Here is a 25988-nt window from a genome sequence, read left to right as displayed (position 1 = left end):
CGGACAAGGATCTTTTGCAAATATCTTTATTAATCTTGTATAAAAATAAGGTCCATGGAGAGTTCCTGGAGCTGGGGGTGGGGCGCGAGGTTGCACTTTATAAGTTACAGGCCAGGCTCCCGCTGAGGCTAAGTATGGCTATTAGGGGAAGAGGGGTGCCGCAAGCAGCATTTGGGGGAGGGACCGGCGATGCTGCCCCCCGCCCCACGCCCCCGCACGCCCGACCACTTGAGGTGGGCCCAACGCAGCCGCAGAGGGGGCTGCCCGGCCCAGCCGAGCTGAGGACCACCTTCCTTGAGCCCCAGCTTGCCCCCCTCATCCCCCACTGAGTCCATCTGCTGAAGTAGCAGCTACAGTGAGAGGTCCGAGGTGACCTGCAGGGGGGGTCCCGGGGGGCGCCGGCGAGCACTTCTGCGGCCTGTGTCTGTGCGGATGTAGGGCTGGTTCCGCAGATCTGGCAGCCAAGAGGAGAGACATTTATCTTTCAGAAGTCTGCATGGGGCTAAGACCACAGCTCCAGGGCAGAGGCCTCACCCTTCTAGGGACCCAGGTTGTGTGCATGTAGGAAGGGACCTGTTTATGTTTACCAGACCCCGCTCAAACCTATCCCAGCCATGCATGGCCCAAGGGGAGGACGGCATGACCCAGTCCCCCAAGGCCCCCCAGAGTTGTGGGCAGCCTCTGGGATCAGAGGCCAGGCTACTCAGGTACCTGGGGGCTAGAGAGGAATCTCTTCTCCCAGGCTGGCCTCACAGAGGAGCCTGGATGTCCGCTTGCCGGTGCGGGCCGTGAAAGGCACCGTCTTGAGCACTGAAGGTTGGGAGGCAGGAGGGAGGAGAGAAAGGAAAAAAGAAAAAAGACAGAAAAAGTAGCAAGAGGCAGTAAGGCAGCCAGACCCCTAGGGTGGGGTAGAGGGGGTGGAGGACAGCATTAGATGGACAGAGGACAGGACAGGCCCAGCCAAACCCTCACCTGTGATGATATCTTCAATGGCCCCATCGCGGTCACTCTCATAGATAAGTGGCTCCTTCTGCTGCTTCCGCTTCAGCTCAGAGATGAGGTCCATCTGCTGCCGCCGGGCCTTGGGTGGCGACTGTGGGGGGACAGGGGGCATAATGGAAGGTGTATAGCTCCAGCTCCAGGATCCCCTCTCCCCAGGCCATGAAATGCTAGAACACGTGTCTTCCTGGTCCTTCCGCAGCACCAACAACCGGCTCGAGTGGAAGGAACCCATTCCCACCCACCCCAGGCTACTGGGGCACTGTGCTCACCCCGGGCAGGGTCTGTTCCCAGAAATGAGAGTATAGAAGAGGGCCAGATCTCTGGCGTGAGGATCGCTGCAAGCAAGTGCCAGGCTCAGGCACAGCTACCTACCTTGGATGCTGGGACTTCCCCTCTGCCTGGGGCATCAGCGCCCGCCTCCTGGGCTGCCGCTTCTTTCTTCCACTGTTCTACCTCCTGCTCAGCTTTCTGAGGGGCCAAAGTGGGTGTCCATGAGGGGGGGTCCTCACCCACCCCCAGACAGAAGCATCCCCTCCACTTCCCACTGCCCATGTGGAGGAGCCCCCACAATGCCCTGCAGGGGTCCCAGCCTGCCCACCAGACACACATACCTTGTAGGCCTTGATGAAGCGGTTGAAGAGGGAAAAGAACATGGAGGGGGATGTGGTCTTGGGGTTCTCTCCGAAGTACTCCACCACAGACTCGTAGGCCTCCTGCGGGCACAGCCTGTCAGGCCCACCAGCACGGACCCCTACAGGCTCTGTGCCTCTTTAAGACACCAGCCACTTCATCTCTGCCCCTCCAGGCAGGTGGGCCTTCCTGCCCCATCCCCCACTGCTGTGGCCATGCCCCTCCAGACCTTTCTTCCACAACCCCACAGCCTCCCCACCTCCAGGCCAGCGCTGGCCCACCTGAGCAGTCTTGCTGTCTGCCAGCAGCTTATCCATGATGGGGGAGTTGGTCTTCAGGAACTCCTTGAGCACCGTGCAGTTGTCCTGCCGCACAAACTCTCTCTGGGTCAACTCTAGGCCTCGCTGTAGGGAGCGCACGTCCCCTAGGACACTGTCCAGGGACACTGAGTGGGGGAGGGGGAGCAGTACAGAAGCAGGGAATCAGGCAGCATTCCCGTCTAACTACACCCTGTGGTCCCCTTTCTCTCCACCCGTATCAGTCCCCACGGCTGAGCCCCTGCCCCCACCCAAGGAGGACAGGGCACCTGCACCCATACCTGAGCCTGCCTTGTCCAGGAAGTGCAGGTCACTGTGGAAGCCTGTGAGCTGTGGGTACTTCTCAGCAATGACCTTCACCAGGTAGTGCAGCAGCGTCTGCTTGCGGTCAGTCGACTTCATCTCCAGCAGCTGCATGAAGACCTGTTGTAAGCCACAGGCCACCAGCTGTCCCCCATCCCCCATGCCTGGGAACCCCTCCTTGTGCCCCTCACCACATCCAGACTCTGGAGCCGGAAGCCGTAGGCTGCTCCACGCTTACTGCTGTTCATGTAGTTACCAAAGGCCAGGACAATCTGGGAGAGGCAGGGGGGAGAGTTCAGGAGGTTGCCGGGGCTGAGGAAACCCTCCCGAGTATAAGTTGCACAAGAAAATGTGGCGAAAAGCAAGCCCCACACACTCAGCCCCCACCCCTCTCCTGCATGGCCCCTTCAGGTCTAGGACACATGTACATGCTTGTATATATGTCTGACATATGCATATGGCTAACACAATGCATGGCGTACCGTTTTTTTTTTAAGATTTTTTTTTTTTTATTTATTGAGAGGGGGAGAGTAAGCCGGGGAGGGGCAGAGAGAGAGAGGGAGAGAGAAATCCCAAGCAGGCTCTGCGTTGTCAGCGAAGAGCCCGAGGCGGGGCTGGAACTCATGAACCATGAGATCATGACCTGAGCCAAAACTAAAAGTCAGACACTTAACCACCTGAGCCACCCAGGTGCCCCTTAAAGACTTTATTTTTAAGTAATCTCTACATCCAATGTAGGGTTTGAACCCACAACTCCCAGAACAAGAGTCACATGCTCAGGGCACCTGACAGGCTCAGTCAGAGAAGCATGTGACTCTTGATCTCAGAGTTGTGAGTTTGAGCCCCATGTTCAGTGTTGAGATTTCTTAAGTAAACAACAACAACAAAAAAAAGCCACATGCTCAATGGACTGAGCCAGCCAGGTGCCCCTTGGCATACCCAATTTTGTCCTCTGCCATTCCTACCCAAAATGGTGCTGCTGACATCGCCTAGGCTGTAGTATCATGGTCTTTCTACTGGTTCCCTGAGACTCCGCTAGGCAGGCCTGGGTACTATGCTAATCACACAGTAATCCCCAGAGGGGGCTCCGCCCTTAGGCCACCCCTGCCTTAGTTTTGTCTTTCCGTGTATGCGAGCGCTAAGAACATAACTGTTGCATCCCAAGGGTACAGACAGAGCAAGGCCCGGGTCTCCCTCTCACACGACCCAGAACGGGCAAGGAGCCATAGGTGGGCCCCGCTTCCCAGACCCTTGCCCTGGGCTCTCACCTCCAGGATCTGCCGGAGTTTGTCAGAGGACTTGATGGACATTGAGGCTGCAATTATGGCATTCAGTTGCTGGGAGGGGCGGATTGGGGAGGTAAGGTAAGTTGGGGCAGGGTGGGAGGCAAGCCCATGGGAGGCTCAAGTACCCCTAAATGCCCTCCTGGAGGCTAGTAGCTGCCCCCCTCCGCAACCCCAACCCAGAACACAGTGCCCCCGCTTGCCCTGCCTGCCCCGCCCCGCCCACACCGCTCTGCCTGCCCCGCCCACACCGGCATGAGCAGCTGCACAGTATCCGGAAAGTTGCCCAGGAAGGTGAGCGTGGCCATGCGCTCCGGCAGGCGCGGGATGCGGCTGAAGCGTAGCATGAAGCGATCCTCCTCCGACAGCTCCTCCATGGGTCGCTGCTCCCGCTCAAAGCGGGCAATGAGGCTACGCTCATACTCCGTGGGCAGAAAGCGGGTCAGCAACTCCAGGAAGTCCAGGCCAAGGGCCTGTAGGTCGTACCTGGTGAAAGGCGGGGTAGTTATCACTCTATACCCACCAGTTCTTGAGGCAGGACTACGTCCCCCCCTCCATTTCCTTGACTGAATAAATGAACTTCAGTATTCACTATTTGCCAACAGCTTCAGGGACCAAGAGGCAGGTGTCAAGGGAAGTTGGGAGCTGGGAAGCCTGAGGTCCCTATCATAGGTCAGTGGCAGATGCCCAGCTGTAAATGCCGGAGCCTGAGTGCCCATAGCTGGGCAAGGAGGCAGGGAGGAAATGGGAACATCTCAGTCTGGGCGTGGACTCACAGCATGGGCTATTTTCTCAGCCTGAAAATGGGAACAAGGTTCCCAAGCTTACTCCCTGACCAGGGTTAGCATGAAGTTTGATGGGCTCTGTCCCATAGTTGGGACTCTCTTACTAGGTACTTGATGACCCTGGTTTAGTAGAGGGGCTGGGCTACCTACAATCCCAGGGCAGAAGTACTCACGTCTCGATGGCCTGGCAGATGCGATCAGCCCCCAGGTTGCCCTTGCGCAAGGTGATGGCCAGGTTCTTGGCCCGGTTGGCCTCGATGAGGGTGGCCTTGCTGGGGGCCTTCTGGGCTGCCTTACCCTTGAGGGCACTGAGGTCTAGGCTGGGACCTTGGGACTTAGTCTTGAACTGCTCCTCAAAGTCACTCATGTCTAGCTCCTGAGGGCACAAGGAGAAGAGCTGGGGCTAGGTGGGCCGGGGTCTGATATATCCCTGGCTGAACCATCTAACCAGCCCTGACCACACAACACAACCCACAGAGAAAAAAACCCAGTAACCCGGCTTGACCACAGGCCCTGATGGGGGATACAGGGGAAGTACAGACAGCACTGAGGAGGAAGAGCTGCACCCAATCCAGGGGACCCACACTCCAAGCCATTACAGCCAAAGGAAGAGCTGAATTGGCCAGGGATTAAAAAAAAAAAAAAAAAAAGGGGGGGGGGGAGACAGGGAAGGGCATTCCGGGCAGAAGGAACAGCATGAGCAATGGCCTGGAGGCAAGAGAACACATCACTTTTGGAAAACTAAAAGTAGAATTAGAAGGCCTGAAGCTCTGGTTGCCTGTGGGAGTGGTGGGAGAGAAGCTTAGGAGAGTGGACACAAGGGGGCGCCTGAGTAGCTCAGTCAGTTAAGTATCCGACTTCCACTCAGGTCATGATCTCACAATTCATGAAGTCAAGCCCCACGTTGGGCTCTCTGCTGTCAGCGCAGAGCCAGCTTTGGATTTTCTGTCTTCCTCTCTCTCGGCCCCTCCCCCACTCACCCTCTTCTTCCCTCTCAAAAATAAAAATCAAAAGAAAAGAGAAAGAGAAAGAGACCAGACCTGGGGGGAGGGATGTGCCCTCTGCAGGGAGGAAGGGGAAAGCCTCCAGGGGAGTCAGGATACACTGCCTCTCCAATATACTAAACCAGTTTAGCTTAACGCCCATCCCTGGGCCTCCATGCCCTCATCTGTACAATGGGGTGGAGGAGATGATCCAGCATGATCCACACAAGCCCCCTCCTCCTCTGGTGCCCACACTGGGAGCAAAGAAGGGCCACACTCACCTGCAGCACCTTCTCATCATTGAGCTCAGTGAAGACGGTGCCTGTGATCTGGCTGGGTTTCAGGGCCACCCAATTTAAGAGTGGCATTCTGAACTTGGTCTGTATGGGTTTCTTGGCCTTTACTCCTGGGACAGGGAGGGAGTGGTGAGCATAGGGAGGTGAGGGTGGGGTGGTTGGCAGGACCCAGGGCCCAAAGTGGCCAGGTGGGACAGGCAGAAGGCAACAGGAGGCCCCCAGACAGAGCATCCTGGAGGACACAGGTCTAGGCACGGCACCTCTCTCCATATCACCCCCAGCCCTGGGTGGTCCACTCACCTGGGCCCATCTCTGGGGCATCAGAGAGACCTCCAGGAGGCGGTGGGGGTGGCGGAGGTACCGGCCCATCTGTGCCAGAAGGCAGCGGTGGCGGTGGGGGTGGGGGCGGCAAGTCTCCCTGCAGCGGCGGGGGTGGGGGTGGGGGTGGGGGTGGAGGTGGGGGATCTGAGCTGCCAGGGAGGGTTGAGGCCAGAGGGGGCGCCAAAGGCGCGGCTTCCTGCTGGAAGGGGAGGCCGGGCAGTGGGGGCAGTGGCGGTGGGGGTGCTGCTCCGGCAACCGGCTCTGGTTCTGCCGCAGGTGGGAGATCTGAGCCTAAAGAGAACAGAGAACCAAAGATGGCGGGGAAGGGGTGTCCAGTTCTGGGCCTGGGTGGTCTCGCCACCGCCTCCCTCCGTACGCATGCGCACTGGGCCCATGTCTACCATCTGGCATCCACCTGAGCCACGCCCACAACCCAAACCTACCTCTTGCAACTGTCCCGGCCCGAGACGTCCCCAGGCCCCCCTTCCAGACACTGGTTCCCCCATGCCCACCCACTCCGGCTTACAGCTCCTGCACACCTGGGCTGAGTGAGCCGGTGGGCACTCCCGGAGTGGGAGTGGGAGTAGGAGTCGGAGTCGGAGCGTCGCTGCCGCTTGGAGTTGCCACAGCGACCGGGAGGATCTCGATGGAGACAGCATCCCCGGGCCCCCGCAGGATACGGATTAACCCCTTCTCTTCCAGCTCCTCCACCTTCAGCTCTAGGGCCGAAGGCCGTGCAGGGACGAGGGTAGGCACTTTCTCAGGCTCGGAAGGACGCCTAGAGGCACCCATGGGGGTCGACTCGCTGAAGCGCTCCTGTGAATCCCGGGAGAAGGGTCAGTGCCCAGCAGCAGGCCTGGCACATAGCCCCCACCCTCTTATTGGGGTAGAGGGAAGTGTCAAGCCTAGAAGCCCCAACGGGTCAGTTCGCGAGAGCCCGGCCTGCCCCCAGCCCGGCCCCCTCCGCCGCCAGCCTCACCCGCAGGGTCTCCAACTCCTTTCGAGCCTGGCTTAGCTGCTTTTCCAGCTCGGCAATCTTGGCCATGGATTCGTTCTCCGCGTCCCGAAGCCTTTCTGTCAGCTGTGGCACAGCACATGGTGAGCTCCCACCCGCCACTGGGCACTGGTACCGCCGGTGAGGGGGCGGCAGCAGGCATGCCTGCCTGAAGGGCTGGGGGAGGCTTCCGGATGTGCTGGCGGGTGGGCTGAGCCTGGCACTTGAACCCAAGTAGGTGAGGCACTGAGGGCACTAAAGTTCTCTCAGGAGGAGAAACCAGGGCACCACTGAGGAAGGAGGTGAGTGGAGAGGAGATTGGGCTAGGAGGGGCCCCAGGCACCTAGTTCCGCCCAAGCCAGGATGTGGGCTCTGAGCACAGGGAGAGGAGGGGCCTGCCTCCTGCAGAGGTCCCACAGCGCAGGAACCCAGCGAACGCTCACTGAGAAAGACACCCAAGATGTGGATTCAGGTCAAAGTCTGGAACCAGGCAGACAGCCACGGCCCACCCCCAGCCCACCCCCTGTTTGGGTTTGAGGCCCAGGGCCTGAGGCGATTGTGAAGCCCTGGGGGCCTACGATGTGCTGGGCCAAGTTCAGGAACACCTCCCACCTGGGCCACCTGCTCCTGCAGCTCCTCCATGTGCTCCAGCACAGCATTCTTGGTCTCCGTGTCCTCCAGCAGCGCACCCACATCAAAAACATTGTCCAAGTATGCTTGGATCTGTACCTGCAGCTTGTCACTCTCGGTGAGCCGAAGCCTCTGTCCCCCAGACAGAAGGAGCAGGGTGAGGCCCAATGTGAGGGGTCTCTCAGAACCGCCCATCACCGCTAGAGCCCAGGGGAAGGGGCTTGAGCCCCAGCCTGCTTTTTCTTTTTTATTGAGATATAATTCACATACCATAAAATTCATTACTTTAAAGCATATAATTCAATAGCTTCTAGTATATTCACAGGGTTGTGCAACCATCACCGGTGTCTAATTCCAGAACATTTCTATCACCCCCAAAAGAACCCCTGTACCTGTTAGCAGTCAGTCCCTATTCTCTCCTCTCCCAATCCCAACTGGCAACCACCAATCTATCTTCTGCCTCTGTGGACGTACCTATTCCGGACAGTCATATAAAGGAATCGTACAGTATTTGGGCTTTGGTGACTTGGCGTCTTTCGCTTAGCATAATGCTTTCAAGGTTCATCTGTGTGGTAGCATGTATCAGTAATTTATTCCTTTTTACGGCTGAATAATATTCCATTGCATGGATATATCACCCCAGCCTGCTCTGCACCTTTTGTTAATCCTGGCTTTTTAAAAATCCAATCCCAGGGGATTGGCTCCCAGGGGAGCCTGGGTGGCTCAGTTGGTTAAGTGTCCAGCCCTTCATTTCAGCTCAGGTTATGATCTCATGATCATCGTCAGCCCGTCGTCAGGCTCTGAGGTGACAGCACGGGATTCTCTCTCTCCCTCTCTGGCTCTCGCCCTCACGTGTGCGTGTATGCGCGCTCTCTCTCTCTCTGTCTTTCAAAATAAATAACAAAAAATGATAAAAATCCAATCCCAAAGTCCCCACTTCTCCAAGCAGCCTCTGAAAGGAATCAGGAAAAGCCGTGCCTTCTCTGCACAGGCTGGACCTGGAAGCACCAAGCCCCTCTGCCTAACCCTTCCCGGGGCAAGGAACTCCTCCTTGACCTGGACCCATCCAGCATGAGCCAGATCCCAATACGGCCCAGTATCTCTGTGCTCTCCATTATGTGCCTGTCTGAGGCTGATCCTCCCAGAGCCAGACCCAGGGCCACCTAGAGCCCTTCCGGTGCCTGCAACAATAGCTCCATGGACTGTGTGCCTATCAGGTGACAGAAAACATTCTGCCTCATTCTATTTAGAGTCATTATCATCTTTATAACTCTCCTGTTTTACAGGTGGCAAAGCTGAGACTCAGAGAGAAGAGACCTATCCAAAGTCACATGGGCTTGGAAGTGACAGAGTCAGGATTTGAACCCGGATCTGCCTGACCTCAACGCCCATGTTGCTAACCGCAGAGCCATACTCTGCAGTTGGCAACTGGTTGAGTCCCAGAGGGGCGGGAGGATGTAGGGCTCACCTCCAAGTACAAGTCCAAGCCCAGGTGGGTGAACTCGTATTGCAGGAAGACACGGAAGTTCATGTTCTCCACAGAGTGTACCACGATGTTGATGAATTGCATGCAGGCCACCTGGGGAGTAGGGAACAGGAGCATGTCGGTCTGTGATCCTCTGGGTGGGGGAGCTCAGTGCCTTCCATCACCACCCCCCATTTATTCCCAAGTCTCTCTCCTTTTCCCCATTTCTCACTCTGCTAACCCAGCTTTGTCCCTCCCCGTATTTTCCCCCTACATGCCGCATCCTCTCCTTCCAGCTTCCCCTCCCCACCAACCTCTCAATCCTCTTACTTTGCAGGAGCAGAGCCCAGATCCCAGATGCCCAGGGCCCCTGACTGCCCCTCACACTGAGGGTGGTTGGGCCCAGCCTGGTGTCCCGAGCTCACCATGAAGTCGATGTTGCTGTCTTCTTTCTGGAAATATTCCATTAGCTTCTCAAAGCGGTGCTGCTCCCCACACACCTGGGTGGGGAGAATGGCTGTCATTAGGGCCCCAGCGACACACCTCCTAAGCCTTTTTCCAGCTGCCACCCTTGTGCTTCTACGGGTTCCTCCCACATTAAATCCAAGTCAGGCCGTGTCACTCTTCTGCTCAAAAACCTCTCCTCCCTCTCCATTTCCCCCAGCCCTCTCTGTTTACTCTACTCTGGCCACACTGGGGTCCTGGCACATTCCCACCTCAGGGCCTTTGCACCTGCTCTTCCATCTGCCCGGTTGCTCTTACTCGAGGCTGCCACCACACCAAGTCTCTCACTTCCCTCACATCTTTGCTCAAACTTCACCATCTCGATGAGGCTCCCCTGACCACCCTGCAACCCATTCCTCCTGTCCCTCCAGCATCCCTGACTTTTTCCTCAGAGCATTTATCATTTTCTAACACATTAGGTAATTTGCTCATTTATTATACTGATTATGATGTCTTCCCCTGCCTTCTTTGTTTCTTTTGTTCATGGATGGGCCCCAAGAGCCCACTCTGTGCCTGACACATAGTAGGCACTCAGGAAATATTCATTAAAGGAATGAATGACCATATCCCACCTTATGCATCATATTGTCCTGCACCTACTTCGCCAGAATCAGAGAGGTGTATGTATGCAACTCTGAGGTGTGTGGATCAAGCCCAGTTTGGACCTGACAAGGCTGAGGGTCCAAGGTTCAGCAGATCCCCTGTTCAGCTGTCCCTGTTGCCCTAGGCAGCACCCCAACATGACCTGGCCTTTCCCTTCCCTTTAAAGCCTCCCCATACCAGATCGTCCCCACCCTGTGTTCCCCGAATGCCCACCCAGCACTCCCAGCTGCCCCCAGCAGAGGCCACAGCTGCCAGCAACAGTCAGTGCTAGAGAACAAAGACATTGGCGGGGGGGGGGGGGGGGCGGGTGGTTCATACCTCCTTGAAATTGTCAAAGGCTGCAAGGATGATGTCGTGTCCTCCTCGCACCAGGCACACAGCCGCCAGCAGCTCCAGCACCAGAGCCTTGGTTCTGGGGAGAGAAGGGGCAGTCTATCCCTTGAAGGCAGGCCCCACAGCAAGGGTGGATGTGGACCTGGCTGGGGGAGGGCAGGGGAGCTGATAGGTGAGTAGGAGTGGGAGGAGCCTGGACGGGAGTCCTGAGAACTGGGGAACAGCGCAGGCAAGGGGCTGGTGGCAGGAGAATCCAGATGTGGAGAAATATTAGGGGCCTGGACCTCACCTGGGGTTCTTGTTGTTGAGGCTCAGAGCAATCTCATTGACACAGGCTGGGTGGGTCATGACAAGGCTGAAGCCAGACTAGGGAGAGAGAAAACGTTAGCTCCTCCAGGCAGACCCCCAGGACTGACAGCACTGTCCTGTCCAGCACTGTCGGTGCCATTGCATTCTGGTTTCTAACTGCCCTCAAGCTTAGGAAGTTTTGGATATCCAACCATAGCCTGTTCTGTGCTGCCAAAGCCTGGCTCCTCTTTGTAAATGACTCTTTCTGTGCAAAAGCCAGTGTTAGGACTCAGCACCGTGGACACAGAGAGCCCTCAAAGGCGTGCTAAGCAAAGGAGGACTGGCCTCACCAGCCACTCCTCCAAACAAAGTAATCCTGAGCTGCTCTCCCCGAGGGCCCTGTGTCCAGCCTTCCTTAGTGGGTGTGCCTGGGTCCCCACATGAGACATATCCATGCCCCCAGTCATGTCCAGATTACTCTAGAGGACCTCACTAGGAGGGGGCAGACATCTGGGCTTCCTCTCAAGACCTGATCAGCCTCAAGACCCCCAACAGCCCCCATCCACAGGGTTCTCCAGTGGGCAACAGGGTCGGGGGACCATTGGTCCCTGCACCCCAGCAGCTCAGGCAACCCCCGGTGAGGACAGGCCCAGCTTCCTGGGTCCCTCAGTGCCCTTGTGCTCACTGACCAACCTGGTAGTTCATGATGGCACGCAAGCACATGATACAGACATGGACGTCATCCTTCTGGCTAACAATGCGAGAATTCCGCAGGGCCTTCCTGCTGTGGGCTGGGGTCAGCCTGGTGGGGTAGGGAAGAGGCAGCAGGGGTCAGCGTCCTACACCCAGCCTCCCACCCCCACCACCCACCACCACTCAGAAGACACGTCTGGAACATTAGGCCACTGATTCCCATCCACCCAACCAAAGAGGTCAGCTGAGGGCAGGAAGGCTTCCTTGGCCCCTAGGCTGGGGCCTGGCATGCTGCAAGGGGATAAGGAGGAGGTCAGGAAAGCAAAGACCCTTAACAGCAACTTGGCATCAGAAAGGATTGCTGTGTTGTGCGGGTGGACAGCCCAAAGAGGGAAGACAGCCAAAGCTTGGAAATCCACAAGGTGGCGCTCACAGCCTCATGGGCTCATCTTCCATCTTGAAAGGTCAACCCTGAATTCACACCGTCTTGGTCCAAATCCCAGCTCACCACTAGTTAATCACCCTGTGCCTCAATTTCCTCATTTGTAAAATAGGAATGGTAATAATAGTACCTTCCTGATAGAGTTTTGGGGACTATGAAATGAGCTCAGAACAGTGCCTGATACATAGTTAAGTGCTGTACCAGTGTCCTTCATAATTCTTTGCTTATAAGTATGTGATTTTTTTTTCATTGCTGCAGATCCGCCAATTATGACTTCCACATCAGTTCCTCTTGACAATTCTATCACATTTCCAATAACCCTGGGAAGCCCCACCTCCTCCCTCCGTCTGCTACCTTGCCCTTCTCCCGTCACTGCTCTAATATGTCTGAGTCTTTGCTCATGCTGTTCCTTCCACCTGGAATGCCCCTCCCTGTCCCCACCACTGCCTATAAAGCACAAATCCATCTGTGAGACATAGTTCCAGTGGTATCATTCTAGGAAACCTTCCTGATGCTCCGGGAAGTAGCCACCTCCCTTCTCAGAGCTCCCAGCCACACCTCCAGGATAGCCTGTCATACACTGTCGCCTTCTAGACCAAGGACTCCCAAGAGCAGGGTGATCTGTTTCCTGAGTACCTGCCACCATAGGACATGCTAAAAATATATTTGTTGAATGAATGAATGAATGAATGAATGAATGAGCAAACAAAAAAACATATTGTGAGAGTTTGAAAGGCTTAATATGAAGTTGGTCCCCTAGACCAAAGTGGGAAGATTGGAAGCCAGGAGTCCACATGAGGCTCCAGGGCTGACTCCTTCCCTCTCCCTGCCTCTCAGCTGGATGTCCGATGTTAGGTGGGGTGGCCTATCCACAGCAGATGAACTCAGGGGTGTCAGCTGAACACCCCACCCCACCCCACCCAGGGAGCCAACCAGGCATGCACCTGCCCCCAGGTGGCTACGTACCGGGGAGAAGGGGGGCACCTGGAGGCCGCACAGGAAAGAAGAGGGGGTTAGATGGATACAAGGGAGGGTCTCACTGACCCAGAAACACCCTACTTATCCCAGACCACCCAGACTCCAGTTTCTAAGTGCCCATCCCTAGAAGGCTTCTTAACACACCCATCTCCCAAACCCTGCTTGAGGCCCTTACTGTGATCCCCAATGCCAGGCTGTCCCTTCCACCACCCCCAAGGGCCAGGGGCAGGGCTGGTCGGGTACAGAAGTCCAGGGGTGAATTCTCTATTCTCCCTGCCACCCTGCAATGGGACGCACATACTTGATGGTCAGGTGGCGACTCTTGGGCTGAGGAGGCAAGGCCGAGGGTGGACCCTTGCTAAGATCTTCCACCGACTGCTCCAGGGGCTTGCTCTTCTCTGAGCTGGGGACCCCGTTGTCTGTGCTCTCCATGTCATACCTGCAGGGATTAGAGCGGAGCTGGAGGCCAACACTGCAGAAGCACTTAAGAGAGGGGTGGGGGAAACTGAGGGGACAGATGAATGTGCAGGAGAAATTAGAGGCTGGGAGGTAGAGGCTGTGTTCTCAGCACTGTGCTGGGCAGACTAGGGGACAAGGGAATGGTGGAACAGAAGAGGAAGCCACCCAAGTCCCAGCTGGCCACCCCAGGCCGCGTCCCTCCATATCCATGCAGGCCCTTAGGAAGGGGTACCGCCCACCGTGCAGGGTGTGGTTTGTGTGAACCCAGGGAGGACTCAGTCTGCACTGCTTAGACGTGGCCCAAGGAGTGGATGAGGTGCAGGGAAGCAGGGATCAGGGCTCTGAGGAGCAGCATGAGGACTGGAGCAGGGGGGCTTACGTGACAGAGCACTGGGCAAAGGCCAGGTACTCAAGGAGCACATCCAGGCCACGGTTCTCCTCGTTGAGGAATTCTTCCACCCACCTGCAGGGCACAGGGCTCCCTGAGTTCCAGCCAGGAGGGAGGTCCTGCCCAGAGTGGGCACAGAACAGGCACAGCCAGGGCTCCAGCGCGGCTTCCCCCGTCCCCAGGAAGACACCAACCAGCCCAACCTCAGAAGACCCAGTGATGCTAGGAGATGCTAGGGGGCTCAGGTAGGACCCATGGCCCAGCCATGCCTCGAGGGATGACCAGAGAGGAGGCCGGGAACCTGTCCTGGACACCCAACCCAGAAGTGGCCTACAGGCACAGCCTACGCAGGGGTGGGGGGACAAGGGGGACAGGGGACTAGCAAGGGGAAGCCCCAGGGGCTGTCTGGAGGCAGAGCTCTCCCTGGCCCCCAAGCAGGAAATCTGAGCCCTCGCTCACCCAATGTGGTTTGTCCTCAGGGAGATCTCCAGCTCCCGCAGCACCTGCGTGGACTCCTGAACTCGCCTCTTAAACTGGGGGCCAAGGACAGGAAAGTCTGGTGGGTGATGTCTGGGCTTCCCACAGGCCCACTGAGCCCCAAGGCAGCAAGTCAGCAGCCCCCGCCCTCCCCCTACCACTGGCCTTTCACGTTCAGCCTCCCCCACCACCCCCACATACCTGCCCAGCAGAATAAGCATTCTCAGGCTACTCCTAGCCCCATACACAGGCCCACAGGGTGCACGCTCATTCCTCCACACACAGACATGTGGCATGCTTGCGCACGCGCACACACACACACACACACACACAGCCATAGGGTACGCACACATTCAAATATGGATACCCTGGCTGTACACACACACATACTCATCCACATACAAGCACCCTGGGTACACAGATATAAGACACCCATACATCTGCATACAGACACATGGGGCGCGCACACACACACACTGCACAAATACGCACAAGTGGATCCACAAGTGGATGTAAACATATGCAGAATATGCAGAGGAACGTGGAAAAAGTACATGCCCGCAGCCCTCCCAGTCCCCTAAAAATATGCACACGCATTCATACGCGTGCCCACACAAGCCCACCAAAAAGTTTACACACACAGTTATTCTAGCTGCCCAGAGCTTGGAAGGTGCAGGGGGAAAGGGACAGAGAAAAAGGGGGAGACATATACCCCCAGGTTAGACATCCAGTCCGCTGCTACCTTTCGGCCGACCCCACCGGTTTCCAGGTAGCTCTTCAGCTTCTGGATATAGGCTGTGGGAGGGTTCTTGACTTGAAACCGCTCCTGGGGAGACAGAACAGGATGTACAGGGAGCCAGCCAGAGCCACCCCGGGGCAAATGACCAGCCCTTGCCCCAGAATCCCATTCTCAGCTCTGACCCCAGGTCCCAGGCTATCTTAGGACCCCTCTGAAATACCAAAGATATCACCAAACAACCCACCAGGTCATTAAAAGACCCCGGTCCCAGACCTAGCCTTCACTCCTCACTATGGCCTCACAAGCCACAGCCCTAGCACAGCGCCCCCCCCCCCACTCCACCCCCACCGGTGGAGTTTGGAGGGGTCATTTCTGCCGCACAACCCACCACGCTGGGGGTGGGGAGGAGGACTCAGACCTGCCAGTAGGTGGGACCTTCCCAGGCCCTGCCCTCCCTGGGAGTCCAGGGAGGAAGAACGCTCTGAGGGCCCCTTCCCCACGGCTCCTCCCCAGCTGTCCCATTGACCTGTGCTGGTAGGTGTCTGTGTGTGCTTATCTCCAGTGCTCAACAAAGCAACTCCTAACTCCCCTGCCCCACCCAGGGCTCCAACAGCCACTCACATAAAGAAGCAGGGGCCACATCAGAGGCCCCCTACCCAGAGGAGCTCCCATCCTTCCCAGCCCAGATCCTTTAGGACTCCCGCTTTTCCCAGGCCCTTGAGCCCCCAGCCTGAGATACCAGGCCAAGTGGCAGAGACCTCCACAGCAGCCTGAGAGCCTCTAGAAGCAGCTCCCCATCCTCCCCACACGGCCCAGCCTTTACCCCCCAGACTCCCGCACAGCCTGCTCATCCCATTCCGGTCCATTAGCAGGAGCCAAAGGCCCGGCCCTGGCTCCCAGGGGAGGCTCCCTGCTCCCCAACTCCCCACCCCCAGCCTCCTTCCCTCACTGAATCACTGCAGCAGCCAGGCCCCACCCTGGCTTAGCAGTGGGAGAGGGGTCTTCCCTGCTACCCCGGAGAGCGGCCCTGGAAGCTGGAGAGGCAGGGGCAGCCAGTGAGCCATGAAGATGGCAACCCCAGGTGCCTGGCTGAGCACCAGAAGCCAGGAGTTCTATTTCTTGCTCAGCCACTTGGGAACTGGTTACCTTTGGGTTGTTGCTTGGTTGACTGCAGCTCCTCCGGGCCCGAGGGAAAGAAGGACAGGGATCCTGCCCCTTCCTCCCCACCTCCCATGGGGTCAAAGATGCCCAACCCTGGGGTTGCCCCCCTATCTTCCACAGCCCAGAGCTGGAGGGTCAACAGATGCTGCTCCGGGAAGCTCAGCAAGGAGGTGGGTGACAGCAAGGAGGTGATGAGCCCCTGCCAGCACTTCATAGGGCAGACCCAGCCCAGCTAGGGACTCATAAGGTCCCCGGGGAGGCCCATGTTCAAGGGAGGGTGGTTGTAGAGTCTTGAAGACACCCCCAGCACCCTCTGCAGATGCGACACAGGCCTCTGGGCAGAGTCTTGGCCCGATGGGCAGCATGGCAGTGCCCCCTCTCCTGCCAGCACCCCCCCCTCCCCCCAGCCAGCCAGGGCAGGGCATCCTGAGGCCAGAAGGGGCCTGGTACCCACCTGGTCACAAATGAGCTCCCACTTCTTCTCGTTGTCATACTGGCTCAGCAGCTGCACCTTGTCCGGGGGCAAGTTCATGCAGTTCTGGAGAGGGGAAGGACAAGATAATGACCCTGAGCCTGGGGTCTCGATGCAAGGGGCAAGGGAGCACAGGCATTTTCAGGGAAGCCACCAGGGGGCAGCTCCCTAGCGGATCTGTCATACGCATGAATCCCTGTCACCCCAGGAGATAAGTAGCATTAGCCCATGAGAAAACCGAGGCCCAAAGATACAACACCTTGCCCTAGGCCCCAAAGCTAGAAAGTGACACTGGGATTTGACTCTGAGTCGGCCTGGCTCCAGGGCCTGGGCTCTGTCTTCCACACACCCCCTCCCTGGCATGTCTCCCCCAGCGGTGAGAGCGTGGGTTCTCAGCCTGACTTCCTGGGACCTTGGGCATTTTTTGACTCACTTCCCCACGTGCAATAAGGGGGAAAGTCAACTCTTCTTCCATTTGAGTGGGAAGCTAACAGGGGACCCAGTTCCAGCCGGGCCCAAGTGTGGCCAGTCTTGGACTCTGCCCCACCCCTGTGTGCCAGCCGACACCATCCAGACTGTATGCAGTCCTGGCCCAGGGCACCAGTGTCTCACAAACAGCAGAAAACCTCTCACAAGGATGGCAACAGCGGTCTCCTCCTTAGCCCTGTCCAGCCCCCTCCCTCCTCATCACTTCTGGAAGGAGGACATGGGGACGGGCCAAGGGAGCTACGGTCAGACAGGCAGGGAATTCCTAGCAGGTGCATCACGGCTACAGGGCACAGGGGGATTCCTGGGGAAGGTCACCCAGACATAGGAACTGGAGACAGCAGCCAGCATGCTGGGTCTGTGGTGCCGGTGGCCCAGGCTGGGACTCCCCTCAGGAGCTAAGAAAGGTCAGCATTGCTCTGCCCGATCCTCCAGTCACAGACGTGCCTGTCAAGCTCCTCCCTCACAGGGCAAGTATAGGGTCTTGCCTGGTGCTGCCTGCACTAGGGGTTCCCTGGCCCCCCCGAACTTGGCATGTCTTCCTAACAGACCCAGAAGATGATGCCAGTTTACCCCAATTCACTGAACCCCAGGTTTAAAGAGGGTCTACTATGTGTCAGGCCCCAAAAGATAGTTCTTGCCCTCAAGGAGCCCCATCTCTGCTGGGGAGGTGGGAGTCCCTAGGAATCCCCAGCCCAGAGTCAAAAGGCCCCCGTCACCAGCTCTGGTGGCTCAGACTACACGTCCTCAGTCACATGGCCCTGAGAGGAGGCCACAGCTGGAGCAAAGAGAGGGCCACACCCACCCGGGGCTCCTCAGCCAGCTTCCTCTCTGGGGTGCTGGGCTTCATTCTGGGGCTCTGGCCAGAACTCACCCCTCCAAAAAAAATCACTGCCTTAGGTCAGCCCCAGACAACAGGAAACTGGGTGCTCTCAGCCCCCATTGCTCAAGCTTTCCGGCTGAGGCCCCACTTGAGAGGTGAAGCTGCCTATCCCCCAGGCCCTCCAGGCCGGCTGGGGATGGGGATACGTCATTCTTCTCCCCATTGCAAAAGCGAGCCCCTGGATTGAGGAAACCACTGCTGTCTCATCTGCTGCCTTTCCCCAACCCACCAACAGCCAGTATAGCCCCCGCCACTACAGGAGACACTGCCTGGGAAGGGCCCCTGGAGCTGAGGCAAGGGCCCCTGGGACCATTCTCTCTCTCTGCCTTTCTTTCTCCTTGGTCTCTCCAGATCCTGATCACAGAGATCCAGGGTGGGGCAGAGCAGAGGGGAGCCAAGGCTGAGGGGGAAGGAGGGAGCAGGAAGGCAGGCAACACAGAGAAACTGAACAGTGGCCAACCCAGAGAAGGGAGGTGGTGGCAGGGAAGGGGGACGAGGAGGAATGAGGCGACGGCTGAGCCCCAGCACCTGAGCCTTACAGGGGACAGCCACTTCCCAACACGGGTCTTTCCAGGCCCTCGCCCACTCCATGGACCTGTTTGGTTCCTGGAATGGTCCCAGTGGCACTTCTAGAGGCAGCGATCAGTCATAGTCAAAATAGTGACCCCAACAAATGTGGGCACCAGCTCTGCCCGGATGCTCACCCTGCCCGGCACCGCTCTGAGCCCTCCACGAGGGTGACGTCCTCACCACCACACACCCTCATCCCCATCTCACAGGTGCAAGTACAGATTAGTTTAGTGACCTGCCCAAGGTTACAAAACCAGAGAGTGGGGAGCGGGGCTGGCTTCGAGCCCAGAGCTGACTCTGAAGCAGCGCCCTGGCCCACTCCCCGCGGGGGGCAGCCCCATGGTTATTACTGGGGAGGAAAAGGCCTCTGCTGTGGGGTACACCTGTCCCGGCAGTGGTGGAGGGCACAGCACCCGTTGTCCCCTTCCCCACCTGGGCGTGCTCAAGCCCCCGAGGCTACGTGCCAGCCTGCCAGACGGGCTAAATTTAGGCTCGGAAATCAGAAATAGCTCTGACAGCGCTGAGCACTAATTAGCAGCTGTTCCTCGGCTGTGCCCACCGAGGAGACGGTACCCTAAGGAGCAAGAGAGGAACCAGAGGGTGCCACTGACTCGGGGTGGAGGGAAGGCGTCCTGGAACACGGCAACAGACCCCAGACTCGGGGCCCTCAGCAAGGAGGCAGCACCATGGGAGAGAAGTAGATGAGGCTGGCTGACACCGCTCGAAAGGGACAGGCAAGGACACGGAGGTCCAGGGGTGGGGAGGAGGGACACTTGCCTCCCGTAAGGGGACATGGGGAGAGGAAGCTGTGAGGCAGAAGAACCCACACGATCCTGGAGAGCCAGGCCCTGGGCTCACCTAGCCCAACAACTTCTCCGTCTCCTTGAGCCTCAGCTTCCTTCTCCATAAAATGGGCGCACTTCCCTTCTGCCTCCCAGCTCCCAGAGCTCCCAGGAATACCCAGTGAGAAGCTGGGTTTTGATGTAATAATACTCTGCAGTGACACACGCTGTTAAGAGGTGTTTCACAGACTGGGGGCTGGGGGAGGAGTCCATTGAAGACCCCAAGGAGAGGGATGGTGTGGTGAGCAGAAGTTTGTGAAAACATCCAGATAAAACAGACCTGTCTCCAGTGCTTGGCCAACAATGAACTGACCCTTCAGCTCCCCTCTCCTTGCTGCCCTTAATGCTTTGGCTCCAGGAAGAGACAGGTAAGATCCATCTTTGAAGGTGTGGCCAAGAAAAGGAGCTGATTCCCCAGTCTTTCCACTAGAATGTGTAGACATCATTCTCCCTCCCTGCCTCGACCTCTCCAGGTGCCAGAGGGGCCCTCAGCCTCGCTCACCCAAGACCAGCCTCTTGCAAGCTTCTGCCGTACTCCTTCAACAACGCCCCTCCCCCCTCCCACCACCGCTGACATCTGGAGAGGTGTCCCTGGTGACTGAAGGGGTTCTGTCTGCGTCTGGACACAACCACACCCTCCTGTTTCACTTTCAGTTTGAACTGAGACTGTCCCAACCCACCTGCCCACCCTCTCCTCATGACGTGTGGCCCTTTGAGTCCCAGAATGCCCTTGAACTTGGGTACCAAGCCCAGTCTCAGACCAGCCCCACAGAGGCTCCACAGCCTGATGGGCCCAGAAGCCAGGAAGTGTCTCCATCCACCACCTCTACATGGTCTTGGCCTTTGTCTTAGAGCTCTTAGCGCGTCTCCAAAGGCAATCAATCCACGTTTCAAAGTTCCAGTAGGTAGATTTTCTGGGGCTATTAGAGACAATCCCTGACTTAGAGGAGGGCTCTGGGTGACTAGTCCCAGGATTAGGTGCTGAGAGTCCCAAAAAGCTCATGGCCACTCCCATCAGGGTTGAAGGGTCCCCATGGCAGGGACAAGGGCAAGCCAGGTGGGAGCCAGGACAGCAGGCACTGCCCATACAATCCAGGCTAGTAGGAGAATTACAGCAACAATAATAATGATAAATATTCCCCAAACATCCCATTCCGTGCTAAGTGCCATTCTAGGTGCTTTATATCTACTAACTCATTTAAACCTCAAAAAAGAAGCTGACACAATAAATGCTATTGTGATCCCCATTTCACAAATGGGAAACTGAGGCACGGAGCGATTAAGTCATTTGTCTGAGGTGACCTAGCTGGCAAGCTGGTAAGAAGACTGTGTTTCCTTGGAAGAAAGAGCACTGAAGGTGGTGAGAAATGTGGGTCCCGGACCCCCAGGGGTCTTCTGCAGACAGACTGGCCCCAGTCCCCCTGTCTGAGGAACCAGGAACAGCCAGCCCCATTTCCTGCCACCCAGCACCCTACGCTTCCTGTTGTTGCCCACACTGAGCTCTTACTCACTGGGGAACCCCCCCCCCCAGTACACCGTCTCTCAGAGGGAAGTGGAGGCCTCCCCACCCCCTCCCCATGTGCACACAGCTACCGTTAGCACCACCACTGCCCCACCCTCCAGGAGAGGTGGGCCCTCCCTCTCGTGGTTTCCGGCCACCAGGCAAGTTTTCAGTCTAGGCCCTGCTGTGGCTGCCCTGCATGATGGCAGCCAAGGGCAGCTTGGCCTGTGATGGCTAAAGTTGGCAACCTTGGTTGGTCTTGGTAACGGAGGTGGGTAGAGGGGAAAGGCACAGGCTAGAAGGACCTAGGAGGCCTCCAATATGAAGAGGACTCTATCCACTCCAATGTCGTTCCCTTCCTCACAGCGGGGGAGAGTTTCTGGAGCACTCGCCCGCCCTGTGTCAAGCACACTCTTGGTAATCCTTCAATGACCCTAGGAGGCCAGCATATACTACTGGTATTCTCTTTCTACACGTGGGGAAAACTGAAGTTCAGAGAGGTTAAGTAACTTGCTCAAGGTCATCCAGGTAGGAAGCAGCAAAGACAAAACCCACCCCTGACTTAATGACCCCGAAGCTCAGGAAGCTATTCTGCCCTTCCCTTGAGCAACCCCGGCCCCTCCCAGAGGCGGGGAGGACGGAGCCACCTTCCAGGGTTCCATGTCCTCAGGAAAAATGCAGAGGTAGCCCCCAGGGCAGCCCCATCTGCTCCTGCCCATCTCACCCAGCTCTTTGCCAACTGGCCCCAGATGTCCCTGTGAATCATGCCTACCACATCCCTGGGTTTCCAGGGTCGACATGTGCCAGCCCCGCCTGCTAAGAATGTCGCCCCACAGCCCCTATCCGGCCCGATATCTGCCCACATGGCCACAGCCCCATTGGGATCCTCCATGTGAGACAACCCAGAGATGAAAGGTACAGCCCCCCTGTAGCTTCCCGTTCCCAAACTTCATCCGCCTCACTCCAGAGAAGGTAGCTGGCCAACAAAATGGAGACAGAATGGATTCTACTCCTGCTCCTCAGGGAAGGGGTCCAGCTGAAAGCAGGATTCCCAGGGTCCACATGCTGCTGGAGGCTGTCCTGACCTCCCCACACAGCCTCACCAAATGTCCACATCCCTAGGCACTTGCTAAGGGCAGCCCAGGGTGCTAGGCCCCATCAGGCAAACTCCTCTCCAAACGGTTCAGTCTCCGTGTGGATCAGCATCACTCTCGGCCTCAAGCACAACATCCCGGGCACCTTCCCTTGGTCCCTTGGCCCCAAGGTTACAGGCTCCTCTCTGACCAGACAGATCAGCGGTATCCAATGCCTGGCCATAAACACAGAACTTCTGGATGGCCTGGAAAGAGTACCTTGCCAACCCAAACCCTGATCCTTATAGGGGAAGGTCTGCAAGGAAGACATGAGCCTTGGGCATGGCCTAAGAGAGGCAAGAGCTTGATGTCTGGCCAGCTGGTTTTCCCACCATTCCAGCAGGCCCATGTCGCTGGGCAGCCATCGCTCCTCCGCTGTTGCTAAGGCAGCAGCAAGAAACCCTGGCCAACCTGCTCTTTCTCCCCACCCTCATTTTAAGCAGGGGCACCTCTCGCTCACAGCCTCCTTAGAAAAGTAGCCCCCCAACACCCTTGCATGGGAGAAAGGCCACTGTGGGGAAAGGGAGAGCAAGCTTCATCTCCTATCTGGCCATAAGCCTTGGTGGAGGCGCCCTTCACCCACACATGGGTCCCGCATCCAAGAGCCAAGGAGCGGTTTGGGGTTGCAGGATCCTACCCACCAGGTCCACCAGGGACCAAAGGGTTTTGTTTAAGCGAAAGGAAGAGGTTCCCTGGGGCTATGTGACTATATCTGAAGGGGAGGGCGATGCTTTTCCCATCAAGACTCAGGGATCCCTGGGGGTGGTGGGTTCATCACTCTGGGCAGTCTGAGCCTCTTTCTCCTCTTACACATTCACTAAGGACGAGACTCAGCTCCGGCCATGGAGGCAGTGCTCTGATGGAGGCGCACCCTGCATGACCCGTTGCCAGGCCTGTGGGTTTAGCCAAATACTTGGCCCAGGCAGCTGCAGGCAGCAGCCAAGGCTATCACCCCAGGGCGGGGCTCATGCCCTTGTTGGTGGGGAGTGAGGGGAGCCAGGTTCTTAGCCAAGTGACCTTGGGTTGGGTGAGTTCTGCCCACAGAAGACAAGGGACAGGCTGCTCCTTCCCCAGAAAGAAGGCCAAGTATAAACACACTGGGGTTCCTGGGAGCCGGGATGGGAAGTTGAGCCCCATTGGGTGCTGCTGCCCTAGATTTCTACCCAGCTACCGCTGCCTTCTCCATGAAGACACCCTCTAAGACCCATCCCTGGGCCTCCGCCCTCCACACCCTGGTACTCAGGGACTCCCAATGGCATTTAGCATCAGGCTCAGCCAATCAGAGCGAAGGCCAAAACACAAGCAGGGCACTCAGGAACTACACATGCATCAGAGCCTCACCATTTGACTTTTTGGATTTCCCAGTGGTCTGAATTATTCACACAGCTCCTCCCCATTAGCGTGTACACGTATGATAGAGACTGCACCTCACCCTGACAGCCTGTCCCACCCCTGTCCACAGACACACACTTGGGGGGAAAGAGAGACCCATATCCCCCCCCCCTCACAAGGCTGGCAGGGGTCCAGGGATCCACCACCAACTCAGGCTCCCCAGATGGTCCCCCAGAGACTGTCTCTCTTCATTCTGCCCCCTCCCCCATCTGCTCAGCTCAGCTGAGCTTTGAGCAGGCCATGGGTTTGAGGAAGGGAGAGCAGGTGGAGAGATGGGGGAAACAGGGCCTGGCCTGGTGTGAGGTGTCCCTCAGAGTCCCTCCCTCTCCCCTAATCAAGCAAGGTGTCTTTGCAAGGATAGACCAGACCCCGCCCCACCCCATAGCTCCCCCAGACCCCTCTTAGCCTTCCTGCTGGGAGGGGGCAGCCAAGATTTCCAGGAACTATCATGAAGGGCCATACAGAGGATCTGGTAAGTACGGCCTAATAACAGGCCAAGGGAGGGGAAATGATGTCAAGGAGGTGGAGGGGACAAAGAATTGAGTGCTGCCACAAGCCAGCATTGCTCTATTGCCCGCACCTCCCTTGCTGCTCCCCCCCCCCACCCCCCCCCCGCAGACCTGCAGTGCCAGCCTGCTTAGACTGAGAAGTGCCCCCTGGGAAAAAGCACAGCGTGGCCTCATTCGCCTGTCACCCAGAGTCCAGCAAGGGAGCTGACAGCAGACAGGCCACCAGGCAATTAGTTAGAGAAAGGAGCCTGGGACAGGGCTGAGACAGGGAGAGGGAAGTGAGAATGAGTGGCCCTTCCCCCTCCCTACTTCTGCCTTGCACCAGGTCTTAGGGAGCCCTGATTTTGCTCTGGAGCCCCTCCCCAAACACATCCTGACTGTCTCCAGGCTCAGCCAGAGCTGATGGCTTCCTCCCCAGTGACCTAGTCTCCAAGCCCCCCAATTCCTCCAGCAGGTGATAGTGGGGAAGGTGGGGAGGGGGGGGGGGATGCTTCCAGACTTTTTGTACCACCCCAAGCCAGAGTGACCAACCCATCCTGACCCCGCCCGCCCTTCCTACCCTTAATCCCCTCAGTGGGCTGGAGGAAATGCCCAAGATAAGGACCCACAGGCAATCTCTCCTGGACATGCAGGGGGTGAGAGATACAGACACCTCCTCTGCGTGATCTGAGGACTCAGCTCCCAGCAGCCCAGGCACCAACAAATCAGGACCAAACACCTGAACTCGCTCTCCAGCCCCCAGGACATTAAAATGTCACCCTTCCATCTTTGGCCCTAAGAAAAAGCAGATGTACCACGACCCTCGCCTGGTGGCCGGGTCTGCGTGCAGAGCGGAAGGGGACGCCCCAGGACCCCCCTTGCGTGCTAGGCTCCCAACTTCCTCGCAGGACATTTCTGTTTAGACCTTTAGACCCAGGAGCGCTGGGGTAGGGGGTGTCCTGGGGAGGCAGACTGGGCGACTGCAGAAGAAAGTTTTGGGGGGAGAGTGCTAAGTCACTCTGAAAGAAGCCACTGTCACTCCCACCCCCTGTAGGGGCCAGCCACTGGGCCGGGGATCTCCAAGCGGTACCTGAGCCCCCGGGGGCGGGGACTCGTGCCGAACCCCAGCCGCCCCCCGCCCGCGCCCAGAGCGCGACAGATCACACTCACCAGAACCCTGTTAAACCTCTCCTCCAGCTCCCGGGCCGCGGGCATCGGCTGCTTGGGCGCCGCGGGCTGCTTGGGGGACGGCGCGGCGGGGCCCGCGGGCTGCTCCGCGCTGCCTGCCGCGTTGCCCATGGTGGTCCCCACCCAGTCGGCCAGGCGCCTCCAGCCTCGGAAATCCAGCTTTCCGGGGGACCGGGGACGAGGCTCCCGGCCTGGGGGGCGAGCAGGGCAGAGGCTGGCGGCGGCGGCGGCGCGGCTCGGCTCCGCGGCGCTCGGCTCAGCTGCGCGCAAGGGCCGGGGCGCGGCGTCCCATCGGGGCGGCCCCGTCCGAGGAGCCGGGCGGCGAGCTGCGGGGTGGGGGGAGGAAGTCAGGCTGCAGGCCGCGGGGGACAGAGGGCTGGGCCGGGGGCAGGAAGCTGCGGCGCGGGCTCCCCCCTCGGCGATTTTCTAACTTCTGCTGTCGCTCCCCGAGCGCGCAAACCGCATTTCGCCGCCGCCGCTACGCACCCTGCCCCCGGGGGGCGGGCTGGAGGGAGGGGGCGGGCGCCGGGAGCCGGCCGGGGGTCCGCCGCAGCCATGGCGCTGCGCGGAGGGGGCCGGCGACCCGCTTCACCTGCCGCAGAGGGGGCGGCGGGCGCCGTTTCACCTGCCGGAGCGGGAGGCGGCCGAGGCGAGGCAGAAGCGGCGGCGCGCGCGGCGGCGCCTCCGGGTCCTAGAACCGCATGCTCCCGCTCGCTCCGAGCCGGGGATCAGCGGGGTCTGGGTGAGGGGGGTCACGGCCTGGGAGTCGGAAGGGGCAAACCTCCGGGAGTCGGAGGGGGCAAACCTTGCCGAGGATGCCAGCAACTGCGTGCTCGGCTTGGAGACCCATGACGGTGCGGCGTTGGGGCGCAAGGGCTGGGTCCCCCTCTCGGATTCTGGACTGAGAAGGTGGGAACCCCCTTCCAGGCCCCCTACCCCTTGTTTCTCCCCTCATCTGT

At 58.2% G+C, this 25988-nt stretch overlaps 1 protein-coding gene across 6 annotated transcripts; it reads right to left on the bottom strand.

Moving 5' to 3' along the window:
- Positions 1-10: 10 nt before the first annotated feature.
- FMNL1 (formin like 1) lies at positions 11-25649 on the bottom strand. 6 transcript variants are annotated; one of them, XM_027048972.2, is made up of 28 exons: positions 25012-25649; positions 16529-16612; positions 14887-15000; positions 14157-14230; positions 13689-13772; positions 13152-13289; positions 12839-12856; positions 11431-11539; positions 10739-10815; positions 10435-10528; positions 9435-9509; positions 9013-9123; positions 7527-7676; positions 6900-7001; positions 6460-6736; positions 5900-6211; positions 5585-5709; positions 4494-4696; positions 3787-4021; positions 3521-3589; positions 2444-2524; positions 2231-2360; positions 1914-2077; positions 1614-1715; positions 1375-1470; positions 973-1093; positions 712-810; positions 11-454 (listed from the first exon to the last, which is right to left on the bottom strand). In XM_027048972.2, exons 1-27 carry the CDS (start codon positions 25138-25140, stop codon positions 719-721), a joined length of 3366 nt encoding a protein of 1121 aa, XP_026904773.2. In that variant the 5' UTR covers positions 25141-25649; the 3' UTR covers positions 11-454; positions 712-718. The 6 variants fall into 6 exon arrangements, with proteins under 6 accessions (XP_026904773.2, XP_026904775.2, XP_026904774.2 ...); XM_027048974.2 differs by having other exon boundaries at positions 14917-15000; XM_027048973.2 differs by lacking the exon at positions 12839-12856 and having other exon boundaries at positions 25012-25648.
- Between the last annotated feature and the right edge of the window lie 339 nt (positions 25650-25988).

This window comes from Acinonyx jubatus, chromosome E1 (assembly GCF_027475565.1).
Source record: "Acinonyx jubatus isolate Ajub_Pintada_27869175 chromosome E1, VMU_Ajub_asm_v1.0, whole genome shotgun sequence".
Taxonomy (NCBI): domain Eukaryota; kingdom Metazoa; phylum Chordata; class Mammalia; order Carnivora; family Felidae; genus Acinonyx; species Acinonyx jubatus.
The sequence above is the reverse complement of the archived record's forward strand: the minus strand, read 5'-3'. Positions and strand labels throughout refer to the sequence as shown.